The sequence below is a fragment of the Typha angustifolia genome, chromosome 2 (assembly GCF_048772165.1).
Source record: "Typha angustifolia cultivar Huaian chromosome 2, ASM4877216v1, whole genome shotgun sequence".
NCBI lineage: Eukaryota > Viridiplantae > Streptophyta > Magnoliopsida > Poales > Typhaceae > Typha > Typha angustifolia.
In genome coordinates, this window is record NC_133240.1 from 1927304 (window position 1) to 1941921 (window position 14618).

The following is a 14618-nucleotide window of genomic DNA, read 5'->3' on the forward strand; positions in this document are numbered from 1 at the left end:
TTTAGAGAAGATAGGAGGCAAGAAATCAATAATTCAATAGCATTATGAAGTTGGCTGCTATCCACATATTTATAGAGGCTAGCCAACAAATCCTAAAATAATATGAAATCCTAATTCTAGAACTTTTCTATCGATCGCGTTCGAACGCGCCCGATCGCTTTCGAACGCACCAAAAGCCCCATCTCTGTATGTGCGAACATGATGCAAGCGTTCGTTCTCTGTATTTGCAAACCTAATGCAGGCGTTCGCAAGGGCGTTCGAACGTGACCCCTCCTACGTTCGAACACGACCTACAGAAATTTTATTTTAATGAAAATAAACACCTAATGTAATAAGAAAAGATCTTAACTAAGTGTATCAGCCCACCACGCTTCCCCCACCTTGCTCTCAAGGTGAAAAGTGAGGGAAATGCTCTAAGTCGGGGAAATGCTCATGTCGCCTTATTAAATGGCTTGCTAAGCCACTCAACTAAAATCTTCATCTCCAATCTGGTATCATATCGTCGTCGGTGCCTAGCAAGTACTCGAACTGGCTCTACAATCTCTATCTCCTCCAATGGCTCCAGTAGAGCTAATCCAACGATCTCGTGATCTCTAATCTACTCCCTCAGTAATGAAAAATGGAAGACAGGATGCACTTTCGACCCCTCCGGTAATTCCAAATGATATGCAACTACACCAATACGCTCCAACACCCGAATCAGACCAAAGTAGAGATGTGCTAACTTTTGGTTACGCATCGGATGCAAGGTCACCTGTCGATACGGCTGTACTCTCACGAACACCCAACTGCCGATGTCGAACTCCTGCTCCCGATGGCTACGATCATAAACTTGCTTCATGCGGTTTTGAGCAAGTTTAAGATGAGCACGCAACCTCCTCAATGTGGCGTCTCTATCCATCAACGCTAAGTCCACCTCCATCCGATCTACAAATGCCGCTTAATCATAAGCGTGTAACGTCGGAGCCATGCGTCCATACACCACCTCAAATGGAGTCATGCCAATGCTGCTATGGTAAACGGTATTATAAGACCATTCCGCCCACGGTAAGAACTCCAACCATCGTCTCGGCATCTCTCAAACAAAGCACATCAAATATTGCTCAATGCCTCGATTTACCACTTCGGTTTGGCCGTCCATGGTAGGCTGAACTGAAGTTCAATTGAATCCCCTGTAATTTAAAAAACTCAGTCTAAAAGTCGCTTATAAATACATGATCACGATCCGAGACAATCGTGTATGGCATGCCATGTAAACGAGCAACATCTCTAACAAAAACTTCAGCTACCGACTTGGCTGAAAACGGATGTGATAATGCCAAAAAATGCACATACTTGCTCAATCTGTCAACCACCACAAAGATAACAGAATAACCACGTACCAATATCTCAGCTATCATTTTTGAGATAACTTCTTTTTAGACATGTGGATACCAATATAGTCTCACGTTCGCCGGTGCAGCCTCGGGTACAATCTCTATGCAATGGTCTGTCGCTCTCCTCGACGGCAACTCCTGCGGCTCCTCAAATAGTCCAGAAAACTTATCTAATAAATTAGACAATTCAATGGTAATACCTGAACTCGTTTGAAGCTCATCTCATACTAATCCTAATTGAAAAAGATAGGCCAAATCGTACGCATAAGGTAGCCCCATCATAGGTTGCATCGTAGGAATCGGTGAAGTCCGAACACCATCAAGCCGCACATCTTTGTTTCCTTATTTACATTTCATTCACATGCTCTGAAAATCAAATATGACGGTTCCCAAACTCTATAACCACTGAGCACCAAGGATAATGTCCGCTCCTCACAGCGCCAACGGATACAAGTCCACAATGATGTCTTGTTCTTGCACCCGTATACTGACTCGGCGACACAAGCTCTCCGCCTTAAGCTTCGTGCCGTCTCCAATAGCAACGTCAAATCCCGCGGTCGGTTCGACATCCAAACCCAATCTCCTCACTAACCTCTCATCTAGAAAGTTGTGCGTACTTCCTGAGTCGATGAGGATGTGTACACAATGCTTTCTAACGAACACATCTACTCGTAACGTCCTCGGCGCGGAAGTACTCGAATATGCTTGGATATCTTCCTCCACACCCTCCTCAACGGTTTCCTCATGGACCTCTTTTGGACACTCTCCATCATCAACAACCCCATCATCCTCCTCAAGACCGTTGATAAGCATTACACTCCCGATCGGTTTAGAACACCGATGATCGAGAGTGAAACGCTCATCACATCGAAAGCAAATACCTTTCGCTCTTCGCTCCTCCACCTAGATAGGTGTGAGAGTTCAAACGGGAGGTCTAGTGCCTCCTCTAACATCGGAAGAAGGTCTCAAAAGTGGTCGTAGTCTAGTACTCGCAGCCGCTGTTTTTGAAACCGTAAAATTTTTAGCCGGCGTTCTAGGTGCAAATCGCCCATCTCGGTTGCCCCAATTGGTTTTCGCTGCCATCTTTAGAGCCTTATGCTTTTGCTCCATCCTTACGGCCTTCTCAAAGGCCTCCTCAAGAGTAGTAGGACATAGAGCATGAACATTCGCTTGTATCTCCTCACACAGCCCCAAAATAAAAGTGCTCATCAATGTCTGTTCGGGCCAAGGTGGCTCACAACGACAACTAACTCTTTCAAACTCAGCTTAGTACTCCAATACGGTCGTCCTCTGAACCATCTTGCTTAATGTGGCAACAAAATCTTTATATGCCGCTGTCCCATATTTGCGTGTAATCCTCCTACAAAAATCAGCTCATCCGATATATCCTCCACCATGAATAACCGATCTATACCAATGCAATGCCGTTCCTTGGAGGTGAAAGCTTACCATATGGACATTTACATCTTCTGTTGTACCTTAACAATCAAAATATTGTTCAACTTAAAACACCTAATTCGTTGGATCACCGCCTTGGAATTTTGGGAAATCCAAGCGTGCGGTTCTCCTTCGAATAGCATTGTCGGGTTCGCAAAAGATCCTTGGTTCAGGTCTAAACCTTTTGTGCATGTTGATCCTCTTCTCTAAATCTTCGAACATGTCCATCACCATCTCCAAAGGGACCAACCTCATCCTCAAAGTGTCAATCCTCCTTATCGATGAAGTGCACCGGTGCCGCACGCCTCTCGGGTTCCATCACCGTCGGTCTTGGGTTTTGCAATGAAGGTGAGAAATAATATGTAGGCATAGGTAAGAGAGGATCATTGACACTCACATGACGCATCTGGACTTGTGGAGTATCAGTTCGATGAGGTCCCACCATTAGTCTTTCTTGAAACTCTATTCATCGTCGAGGAGATGACAAATCAAATTGGTTCATGACATATTTGTTGAAATCATTGTGATCCTTTTGAATTGAGTCAATTCTATGCATGGAACATGCCCCTAAGTTCATCGATATTCGCACTCATGGACGTTGGTTGACTTGGTTCTGTCATGGTCGCTCCAAAGGAATTGGCCTCACGGTTAGGGTCATCATAGATTGAGTCTTCCCTTGTCGGTGTGCTCTCCATAGGTTTTCTTGTTGATGTCATCTTCTTTGTTTCAACCATTAATGGAGGTCTGAGGATCGCCTGCTCTAATACCACTTGATAAGCTCTAATACCACTTTGATAAGATCTGGAACCAAGATAGGCTACGCAATGATTCTTTCAAAATCTGAATGTATTACAGAAATCAGTCCGCACAATCGTGAGAAAATATTCGTCAGATATTCTTCGGTAGTCAGACAATTACGAAACCAATTGGGTTGGATCTGTAACTTTCTGATCTACAACTTTCGTATTTATGCCCTTCACAGATTCAAACTATAGTAGGGATGAAAAGACGGAATAACGTGGGTGATGGTGGTGGTAACGGGTGGAGTGGATGTTAGGGTTATGGATGGGTATGAGAATGAAGGTGGATTGTGGATGTGATTTAGGGAAATAGACGAAGGGAACGAAATGGTCGAGATCCTAAAGAAGAGGGGTGGCTCGACAGACGAGGGAGATTAGAAGTTAGTAGAAACCTTGCCAACTATAAAGGTGGAAGGATGGTGAAGAGAGAGGAGGGAGAGAGTTTAGAGAAGATAGGAGGTAAGAAATCAATAATCTAATAGCATTATGAAGTTGGTTGCCATCCACATATTTATAGAGGCTAACTAACAAGTCCTAAAACAATATGAAACCCTAATTCTAGAACTTTCTCGTCGATCATGTTCGAACGCGCCCGATCGTACTCTAACGCACCAAAAGCTCCATCTCTGTATCAGGTTCACAAATACAGAGAACGCATATTGTGGTTTCGAACGCGGGCGTTCGAACTCACTCAACCGCATTTGAACGCACAATATGCATTCTCTGTATTTGTGAACCTGATACGGACGTTCGCAAGAGCATTCGAACGCGACCCCTCCTGCGTTCGAACGCGACCTACAAAAATTTTATTTTAATAAAAATAAAGACTTAATGCAAGACCTGCAGAAATTTTATATTAATAAAAATAAACACTTAATGTAATAAGAAAAGATCTTAATTAAGTGTATCAGTCGCGCCAATAATGGTGCGGCCCATAGTTTAGCTAGTCTAGAATCTCATGTTTGTAGGACTACGGTTTAGACTGATCCGCTGACAGATTTGGATCGTATCAAAGATTTGAAATGAATATTAAAAGTCTAGAGACTTCTAAAAAAAAGGGCAACATTGGAGGGCAATGAATTCTTCAGCCCCAGTGGTCACCAAAGAGGAGCAACATCGTCAAGTACATAGAGGCAAGGCAATTTTAATATATAAATAAGTAGATCTCTCGGTAAGTACAATTGGAGCAAGGAGAAGGGATTTATTTTGGAAGTTAAAAAGAGAAGTAACTACTATTATGGTGTCTGAGATTCCATACGATTTGTAGAATCTCTCAAACATTTCTTTCGTTGGGTTTTTATTACCGATTTTACTTGATATATTTACCCTTATATTTGGAGAGAAGAAAAAAAAATTGTGGATGTGATTAAGGGAAGTAGATGAAGGGAACAAAGTGGTCGAGATCCCAAAGAAGAGGGCGACTCCACAGATGAGGGAGATTAGAAGTTAGGAGAAACCTTGCCAACTATAGAGGTGGAAGGATGGTGAAAAGAGATGAGGGAGAGAGTTTAGAGAAGATACGAGGCAAGAAATCAATAATCCAATAGTATTATGAAGTTGGCTGTCATCCACATTTATAGAGGCTAGCCAACAAGTTCTAAAACAATATTAAACCCTAATTCTAGAACTTTCCCGTCGATCGTGTTCGAATGCGTTCGAACGCACCAAAAGCTCTATCTATGTATGTGTGAACACGATGCAAGCGTTCGAACGCGGGCTTTCAAACTCTCCCGACTGTGTTCGAATGCACAATATGCGTTCTCTATATTTGTGAACTTGATGTAGGCGTTCACAAAGGCGTTCGAACGTGACCCCTCCTGCGTTTAAACACGACCTATAGGAATTTTATTTTAATGAAAGTATACACCTAATGTAATAAGAAAAGATTTTAACTAAGTGTATCAGTCGCGCCAATAACGATGCAGCTCATAGTTTAGCCAGTCTAGCATCTCATGTTTGTAGGACTACAGTTTAAGACTGATCCGCTGATGGATTTGGATTGTATGAAAGACTTGAAATGAATATTAAAAGTCTATGGAGAGTTCTAAAAAGAAGGACAACGTTGGAGGGCGATGTTGAATTCATCGACCCCAGTGGTCACCAAAGAGGAGCAACATCGCCATGTACATAAAGGCAAGGCAATTTCAATATATAAATAAGTAGATCTCTCGGTAAGTACAATTGGAGCAAGGAGAAGGGATTTATTTGGAGGTTAAAAAGAGAAGTAACTACTATTATGGTGTCTGAGATTCCATACGATTTGTAGAATCTCTCAAACATTTCTTTCGTTGGGTTTTTATTACCGATTTTACTTGATATATTTACCCTTATATTTGGAGAGAAGAAAAAAAAAAATTTAGTGTACCAAAATACCCTTATCTTCACAATTAAAACTCTTCTTCTTCTTTCTCTTCTCCAACTAGCTGGATCGTCCAGCCTTCTCCCATCCAATATCCTTCCCATCTCACTTCTCTACCTTCTCCAATCTAAGTTCCCAATGTAGCTATCCAACCATTCCAACATGGCATCTTCAAACCTCACTACCCTAAGAGAATGTGGCTGAGGACATTATCTACATTCTCTTCAGATTTGACAACTGCCTCTCCTCCATTGCCAATGCCGAGAAGGTTGTGCTGTAGTTGGCTGACTTATTTTGACTCTCTAATCTGGGATTCCTCCCTTTTGCCATTGGTGACTACCTCTGTCGTTAATAAGCAGTTCATCTCCTTCTCCTCCTCTCTCCTTGGCTGTCATGAGACGACTCTCCAGATCTACATGACTTGCCTTGAGGATGAGTTTTGTCACTTCCTCCTCTGCAGTGTTGTGCCTCGCCTTTGACAACCTGCAAGGCTCCCTCTGCCTCTGCCTCATCTTCCTCTTTTCACTTCCCTCTAATAATGATAATTCTAGCACTTCTATCGAGGCGGAGGACCATGATTACTTGCCTAGTTTTGAATCTTCCTTGCCCGGATCTCTTACGATCTGATCCATGATAAGGTGGCACTAAGCCTTAGTGCTCGTGGTGATCGTACACTATAATCATGCTAAAATTCATAACATCTTGGTCATATAATTCACAAACCACTTATGTTCATGAATGTCAACTCACAACTAAGAGAGTCAATAAGGTCTCAAATAAAAAATTCGAGATCTAAAAATATTTTAATAATATAAAATTAGTCGTTCATCTAATTATAATTTATTTATATAAAATATATTAATTTATTAAATTTAGGATCACTCCTTTTACTTTTATTAAATAATTAGATTTCCATTATATATTTAATACTGATAGTAATAAATTATGAACCTTGTTTGCTAATTATAGAGTAAGCTTATGATGATTAATCTCTTTTTGTATAAAACAAACACTAAATATATATAATTATAATAAGAATGTAGGTATACATAAAATCTAATTCTAATTATCTTGTGATTCTTGCTCTTGCTGGACTAATTAGGAATTAATAATATTGGAGTTCTTTTTTCCTACTGCTATTATCGGGGAAAATTATGTTGTGCATGATATGCTTATGGGAGATTGGTGGGATTTTGCTCAGATTATTAAATGGGTTTTGTTAGTGCTTAGTACCTCAACTCATTAACTCATTTAAATTTAACATGTTTATGATGCCATAACATATTTATAAGTAGTTTAAAATACAAACAAACTCAATTAAAACTTAGAAAAATACGTTCATAAATAAAATCTTTTATAATTCGTATAACTTATATAAATTTAAGAAACTCACGTAATAACATCGAATAGTTGTATAATAGATAGGATGATTTTTATTGGAAAGGTTAATGTATTGACCTCAAAAAATGACACAAAACTACTCTAGGTATCTAAGGTGATACCTAAAGCATCCTTATACAATCAAACATTTATCCCGATCGGTGTAACCCGATTTTAAACTGACAAAAATGATTGAGATTTTTCTAAGTTTGCTAACTAATCAGCAATAAGATTGGCTACTCTAAAACAGTTGTGAGAGAAGACGATAATGTGTTAAGTTCTGATACCAATTTGATGGGTTCTTGTACTAAAGATAGGCTACGCAACGATTCCTTCAAGATCTAAATGTATTATAGGAATCAATCCGCGCAATCGTGGGCATATACTTGTCAGATATTCTCCTATAGTCAGAAAATTACGAAACTAATTGGGTTAGATCCATAACTTCCCGATCTACAACTTTCGTACTTATGCCCTTCATAGATTTGCACTATAACAAGGACGAAAACATGAAATAACGTGGGTGATAGTGGTAGTAACAAGTGGAGTGGATGTTAGGGTTATGGATGGGTATAGAGGTGAAGGTGGATGGTTGATGTGATTAAGGGATATAGATGAAGGGAACAAAGTGGTCGAGATCTATAAGAAGATGGGTGACTCGATAGTCGGGGGAGATTAGAAGTTAGAAGAAACCTTGCCAATGGTAGAGGTGAAAAAAAAGATGGTGAAGAGGGAGAAGGGAGATAGTCTAGAGAAGATAGAAGGCAAGAAATCAATAATCCAATAGCATAATAAAGTTAGCTGACATCCACATATTTATAGAGGCTAGCCAATAAGTCCTAAAACAATATGTAACCCTAACTTTAGAGGATTCCCGCCGATCGCGTTCGAACGCGCACGATCATGCTCGAACGCACCAAAAGCTCCATCTCTGTAAGTGCGAAAGCAATGCAAGCATTCGAACGCAGGTGTTCAAACTCGTTCGACCGCGTTCGAATGCACAATATGTATTTTCTGTATTTACGAACCTGATGCAAGCGTTCACAAGTACGTTCGAACACGATCTACAGAAATTTTATTTTAATAAAAATAAATTAAAATCGTAACTAAGTAAATCATAATGTCTTAATTTATACAAATTAAAAATATCTAAAAATAAAAGATTGCCATCTCCCGAGGAAGCCAGATTTTGATTGAAGGATATTGAGTATAATTTTAACCTTCACATTCATCAAAATATTAAATTGACGAAAATAATATATATCACTACAAAATAAACTTTGTAAACGAAAAATTCGTAAATTTTGAGCGTACGCATCCAGCGACTCCCACTTTTCATGATATTCCCATTCTGCCCCCCTCTTCTCGGCAATTGCAGTTGCCATGCGCTCCTCGCTTTCAAACCACTACGCCTCACTCCTGAGCCTCTGCTCCCAGCCCCAACACCAATCTCACCTCAAGAAGCTCCACTGCCTCATCCTTAAAACCCTCGGTCGCTCTGCCGAAACCTTCCTCTCCAACAACCTCCTCACGTCCTACGCTAAATCCGGCCTTCCCGTCTATGCCCGCAAGGTGTTCGATCAAATTACTCACCCAAACCTTTTCTCGTGGAATGCCATTCTCTCGGCCTATTCCAAGGCGGGGATCGTTTCCAAAATGGAGGAGATCTTTGGATTGATGCAGGATAGGGATGGTATCTCGTGGAATTCGCTCATTTCAGGCTTCGCCAGTCATGGGTCAGCAAGCAGAGCGGTGGCAGCTTATCGGGCTATGATGAGGGAGGGTCAGGTGATGCCGAACCGCATCACTTTCTCGACCATGTTAATATTATCATCCACTCGGATGGCTGCTGACTTGGGCCGACAGGTCCATTGTCAAATTCTGAGATTTGGGTTTGAGTCGTATGTCTTTGTTGGTAGCCCATTGGTGGACATGTACTCAAAAACTGGTTTTCCGAGGGAGGCTATGTGTGTGTTTGATGGAATGCAAGAGAAGAATCTGGTCGTGTATAATACCATGATCACAGGGTTACTTCGTTGTGGGATGATTGAGGAGTCAAGGAAATTGTTTGCAGACATGGATGAGAGGGACTCAATTTCATGGACAACAATGATTACCGGTCTTACGCAGAATGGGATGCAGTTGGAGGCCATTGATCTTTTTAGGAAGATGAGAGCAGAGAGGGTTAGCATTGATCAATATACCTTTGGGAGTATATTAACTGCTTGTGGTGGTTTGTCAGCTTTGGAGCAGGGGAAGCAGATTCATGCTTTTATAATTAGGACACAGTATCAAGAAAACATTTTTGTAGGGAGCGCACTCGTTGATATGTACTCAAAATGTAGGAGCATTGGATCAGCAGAAACAGTTTTCAGGGGCATGGGACTTAAGAATATTGTATCATGGACAGCAATGCTTGTGGGCTATGGGCAAAATGGGTGTAATGAGGAAGCTGTAAGGGTCTTCTGCAAGATGCAAAAGAGTGGAATTGAACCAGATGATTTCACTTTAGGGAGTGTTATTAGCAGTTGTGCTAATCTGGCAAGCTTGGAAGAGGGCACACAGTTCCATTGTTGGGCTTTGGTGTCAGGATTAATTTCATTTATTACTGTGTCTAATGCTATTGTTACTTTATATGGTAAATGTGGAAGCATTGAAGATTCTCACCGCTTGTTTGATGAGATGCGCACAAAGGATCAGGTCTCATGGACCGCATTGGTCTCAGGGTATGCTCAGTTTGGAAAGGCAAAAGAAACAATCGATTTATTTGAAAGGATGTTGGCCGAGGGTGTGAAGCCTGATGGGGTCACATTCATTGGTGTTATTTCTGCATGTAGCCGAGCAGGACTGGTGGATAAAGGAAATAGCTATTTCAATTCCATGGTGGAAGATCATGGAATTGTTCCTATAGCTGACCACTATACATGCATGATTGATTTATTTAGTAGAGCAGGGAGCTTGAAAGAGGCTGAGAATTTTATAAAGCAAATGCCATGCCAGCCTGATGCTATTGGATGGGCCACATTGTTAAGCTCATGTAGACTCCATGGAAACATGGAAATTGGAAAATGGGCAGCCGAGAATCTTTTAGAACTTGACCCACACAATCCTGCAAGCTATGTTCTGCTATCCAGCATGTATGCTGCTAAAGGAAAATGGGATGAGGTATCTCAGCTGAGACGTGGAATGAGAGATAGGAGAGTTAAAAAAGAACCTGGCTGCAGTTGGATCAAGTATAAGAACAAAGTTCACATTTTTTCAGCCGATGACCAATCCCACCCTAATTCAGAGAGGATATATGCAGAGCTAGAGAAGCTTAGCTCTAAGATGGTTGAGGAAGGATACAAACCTGATATGAGCTCTGTTTTGCATGATGTAGGGGAGGCTGAGAAGATACATATGCTTGGCCACCATAGTGAGAAGCTTGCTATTGCTTTTGGTTTGATTTTTGTTCCTCAAGGGCTGCCAATAAGAGTAGTTAAGAATCTTCGTGTATGTGGGGATTGCCACAATGCAACCAAATTCATCTCTAAGATAACTGGACGTGAGATTCTTGTTAGAGATGCTGTTCGTTTCCATAAATTTAGTGATGGACTGTGCTCTTGTGGAGACTTTTGGTGATGGGATAATCTTATTATGGAAAAGTTGATTTAACGCCATCTTATTCGACAACTTTATGAAGCAATGATCCAAGAAGATCTTAATCTACAACTTCTGTGAGTGCCTGCCTTTGAGATCTGGCAAGAGCCAAAGCAAAGTTGAAGGAGAGCAGGGTTTTGTTCTGTAATTTCTCTTACTGCCACAGGATAACATGCGATGAAGAAGAGCGCCAGAAGTTCTCTGAGAAATCACCGTGCTCCTACTTACCATTGATGCATTCCAGGTAATTTCATAGCTATGAAATATGATACTCCTGGTAGAATAAATTTTCCTTTTGTTCTACAAATTAGTGGGTTTTCTACTCATTCTATAGATTTTGGATTTATTTAAATTCAATTGACATTGTTTGATTGCTGATATATTACACGTTTTATTTGAAATGATGTAATATTAGATGCTGACCTAGTGGATCATGTTGTATGCTGTTGTAATGCAATCATAGCTTGTCTGGTAAGCAAAATGAGTTATCAGAATAATGCATTATAAGTTGTAGTGACGTTGACACTTGACACAACTAACATTAGTTCATGTCATAGGATTTCTTTTATTTCTCTACTCTGTAAGAGCTCTGGAATGTTTCCAGTAGCTAATTTCTTACTATTCTTTTATCAGAATGTCTTTTAGGCATTTTAAACATTCAAATAATATACAAAGAGCTGTATGATGCTACATTCTCGACAAATTTGTGCCTTTCTCAATAAGAAATTGTGGTTCATGACTCTTATAGTCTTATTTGTGTGGTTTTCAGTATAGTGATTAGTCTCTTTTTTAATTTGTCAATGTTACCAGTACATGGTGCATCTATTTGCTGTACATGTAAAGAGTGGTGATTACCTAAATCTGCATACATCAAGTTTTACCAACTAAAAGGTTTCAAAGTTTTGTATTTGACTTTTGTGCCTTCATATGTGAGTTAAGCTGATGTGGGTCCTTTAGCATGTGGAGAAGGGTGTATTGCAGTTGAATTTGAAGTTGAATTTGATGTGGATTGTGGAGTTACTATTTTTCTCTGGCTCTTAAACTTTTTTGACTGGTGTTACTATAGAAAGGAGCAGTAGTGTGGGGAATGGGTTAGTTTCTTTACAGTAGAATATCTTTTATGTTTCCAGCATCTATCTGCCATGAAAATTGTATAAGACTCCTATTTGAGAGAGCATCTGTGGTACTTTGAAGATGCATGAACTGTTTAAGACTTGAAGCTATACAATGAACTAGAGGTTTCATCACAGTATTTTCTCCTCAAAATTCCTTCAACTGTGTTATTAAGTTTCTATCTTGGAAGGCCTGAGTGTGGATAAACATTTACTCTAGATACATACAAGTATGTTAAAGGTGAAAATCTATTTTATTAACTACTTTAGCAGTTCTGATTATATATTTTGATATTTCTAATTCTAATTTAGTAATTTTGATTGTTCATTGTGATTATAAAACTTGCTTCTTTCATTGGCATGAGTTTTATACTTTTATTATGTTATCATGTCCTATGATAAACTTAATTAAGTTTGCAAAATATTTATTTTCTGTATTCTTCTTGGTTTCTCTTAAAGAAAGATTGGATGTTCAACAGATCTATATTGGATATTGCAAAATAATTTTTTTATTTATTAACTATCTGTAAATTCTTTTTAGCAATTTATTGTATTTTTTAGAAATGTTATGTTGTTGGATTACTTGGATAATAGTATATTAATAGTCATTGGACCAATGAGGTTTTCCTTGGTGTATTATAGAAGATCATCAAGTTGTTCAACTTTGTGATAGCCTGAAAATCAGTTTCTTATTTCATGTCCTATTTGTTGAGTTCATTGGAAATTAAGAATATTGTCAAGCAGTTCAGCTTTGCAATAGCCTGATAATTATTTCCTCATCTCCTTCCTAGTTATCCAGCTAAAATTGGATTAAATTTTTTATGAAGTTCTCAACATTTTCCTGGAAATGGTAATCCTCTGAAGTGAAAACTTCTGATAACTCTTCATAGTACTGCTGTAATGATTGACATGTTCTCTCTTCACTATTACCGCTATTAACTTTCACTTTAAAATTCAAACCTATAAGGATAGTCTGAGTTTGTTCTTTGCTATGAGTCTTTATTTATGTTCCCATGTTTTAATTTACTCTTCTTCTCGTTAAATGTGTAGTTATGTACTTATTCCCATCATAAATGTTGGTTTTCTCTATACTTTTGTTTTAGAGGAACCTGATATGACCCTAAACATCATCCCTCTCCCTTATTAAGTTTTTGAGACTCTTCATGGATATAGATGTATATGTGGAGTCATATACTTCCTGGGGCCCTCGCGATCTTGTAATGGCTAAATTATCAGATGAAGAAAGCATAGAGTTATATTTACAAATATGGGCACAAATCAAAGTTGACGGCCACAGCAATCTGCAACAAACAGGACATATATAGCCTCCTTTGGGTAACCATTGCACCTCTGTACCATCTCTTGTTTGTTAGTAGCTTCTGTTGTACCTGATTATGAACAACTTAACTTGGTTGTAAGATCGATTACATTGTTGCATATAATGCAGTCTCTGAAAGACTCAGTGACTTACCCGGCAGAAGAGTGTTCATTCATGAGGAGATTATCTCTAGGATCTGCCAAAATGTATTAACTTCACTGAAGAAGAGGTATGTTCACCTATTCTGTATTCATGTAAAGTGGAGCTGGAGGGGCACATTTTAGCAGCCTTCATGTAATGCACAGTCACTTTTAGTCAAAAAGTATTATGCCTTGGGTCTTTATTTCCATGTCAGTGTGGGCATGCCTTGATACTTGAAGTAATTGTGCAACATAATCAGTAGTAGCACTAACTGCATTCAGTTGCTTATGAATGTTGCATATATTTGGACACCTTTAGACTCTTTAAAATTAACAGATATACTGTTTTGCACATTGATTGACAGAGGGAATACATTATTGGCAAAGTAGATTGTTTGCACCTTTTAAACTTTCAAATGTCTCGTTGGTCACCCCCTTGATATAGTTATCCGTGCTCTATGTCAGGTGCTAGAATAGGACAATGCAACAGAAATTTGGAACACATGCAATGGGCATTTGGCCTATTTTACAACATATTCTGTCATGACTGCCTAACTGATGCACAATGTTTTCCATCACGGTACAGCTTGTGAACTGGGACCAACTGAGCTTAGCATCTGCCATGGGTCCAGCTGCCGAAGAGCTTCTTGCTGCTGGCCTCGAAGGATATATGAATCAATCCAACACATGTGGAGGAGTTTTTTGGGAAGATATGGCCTCCTCCAAATGTTTTTAAGTGAATTGCAGATGGACAGCGTGGCAGCTGTTCTTAATTCACCATCAACAGAAAAGCAGCAGCCGACATGAAATCCAATGGAGTTTTTTGTTCTTTCTTTTTCCCCTCCATTTTCCTGTTACACTACATGTTTAAAGTCAGTAGTCTGTTCCTTTTATGGAACTTTCTATTCTTGTTGGGGAATCAGCAGTCTATGTGGAGAAACACATGCAGTTTAGATTGAATCTTCTTTTCGCCATGCTGCATAGTTTTGGCAGGACTGACTTTGTAAGGGATATCTGATCATAAAAATTATTAAGCAAACAAATGATTCTGTAGATC

General features: G+C 39.5%; 1 protein-coding gene across 7 annotated transcripts; it reads left to right on the forward strand.

Moving 5' to 3' along the window:
* Positions 1–8673: 8673 nt before the first annotated feature.
* LOC140769689 (putative pentatricopeptide repeat-containing protein At1g68930) lies at positions 8674–14618 on the forward strand. Of its 7 annotated transcripts, none has more exons than XM_073110522.1 (4): positions 8674–11235; positions 13207–13438; positions 13551–13650; positions 14027–14618. In XM_073110522.1, exon 1 carries the CDS (start codon positions 8736–8738, stop codon positions 10971–10973), a length of 2238 nt encoding a protein of 745 aa, XP_072966623.1. In that variant the 5' UTR covers positions 8674–8735; the 3' UTR covers positions 10974–11235; positions 13207–13438; positions 13551–13650; positions 14027–14618. The 7 variants fall into 7 exon arrangements, with proteins under 7 accessions (XP_072966623.1, XP_072966631.1, XP_072966614.1 ...); XM_073110530.1 differs by having other exon boundaries at positions 14148–14618; XM_073110513.1 differs by having other exon boundaries at positions 13551–14618.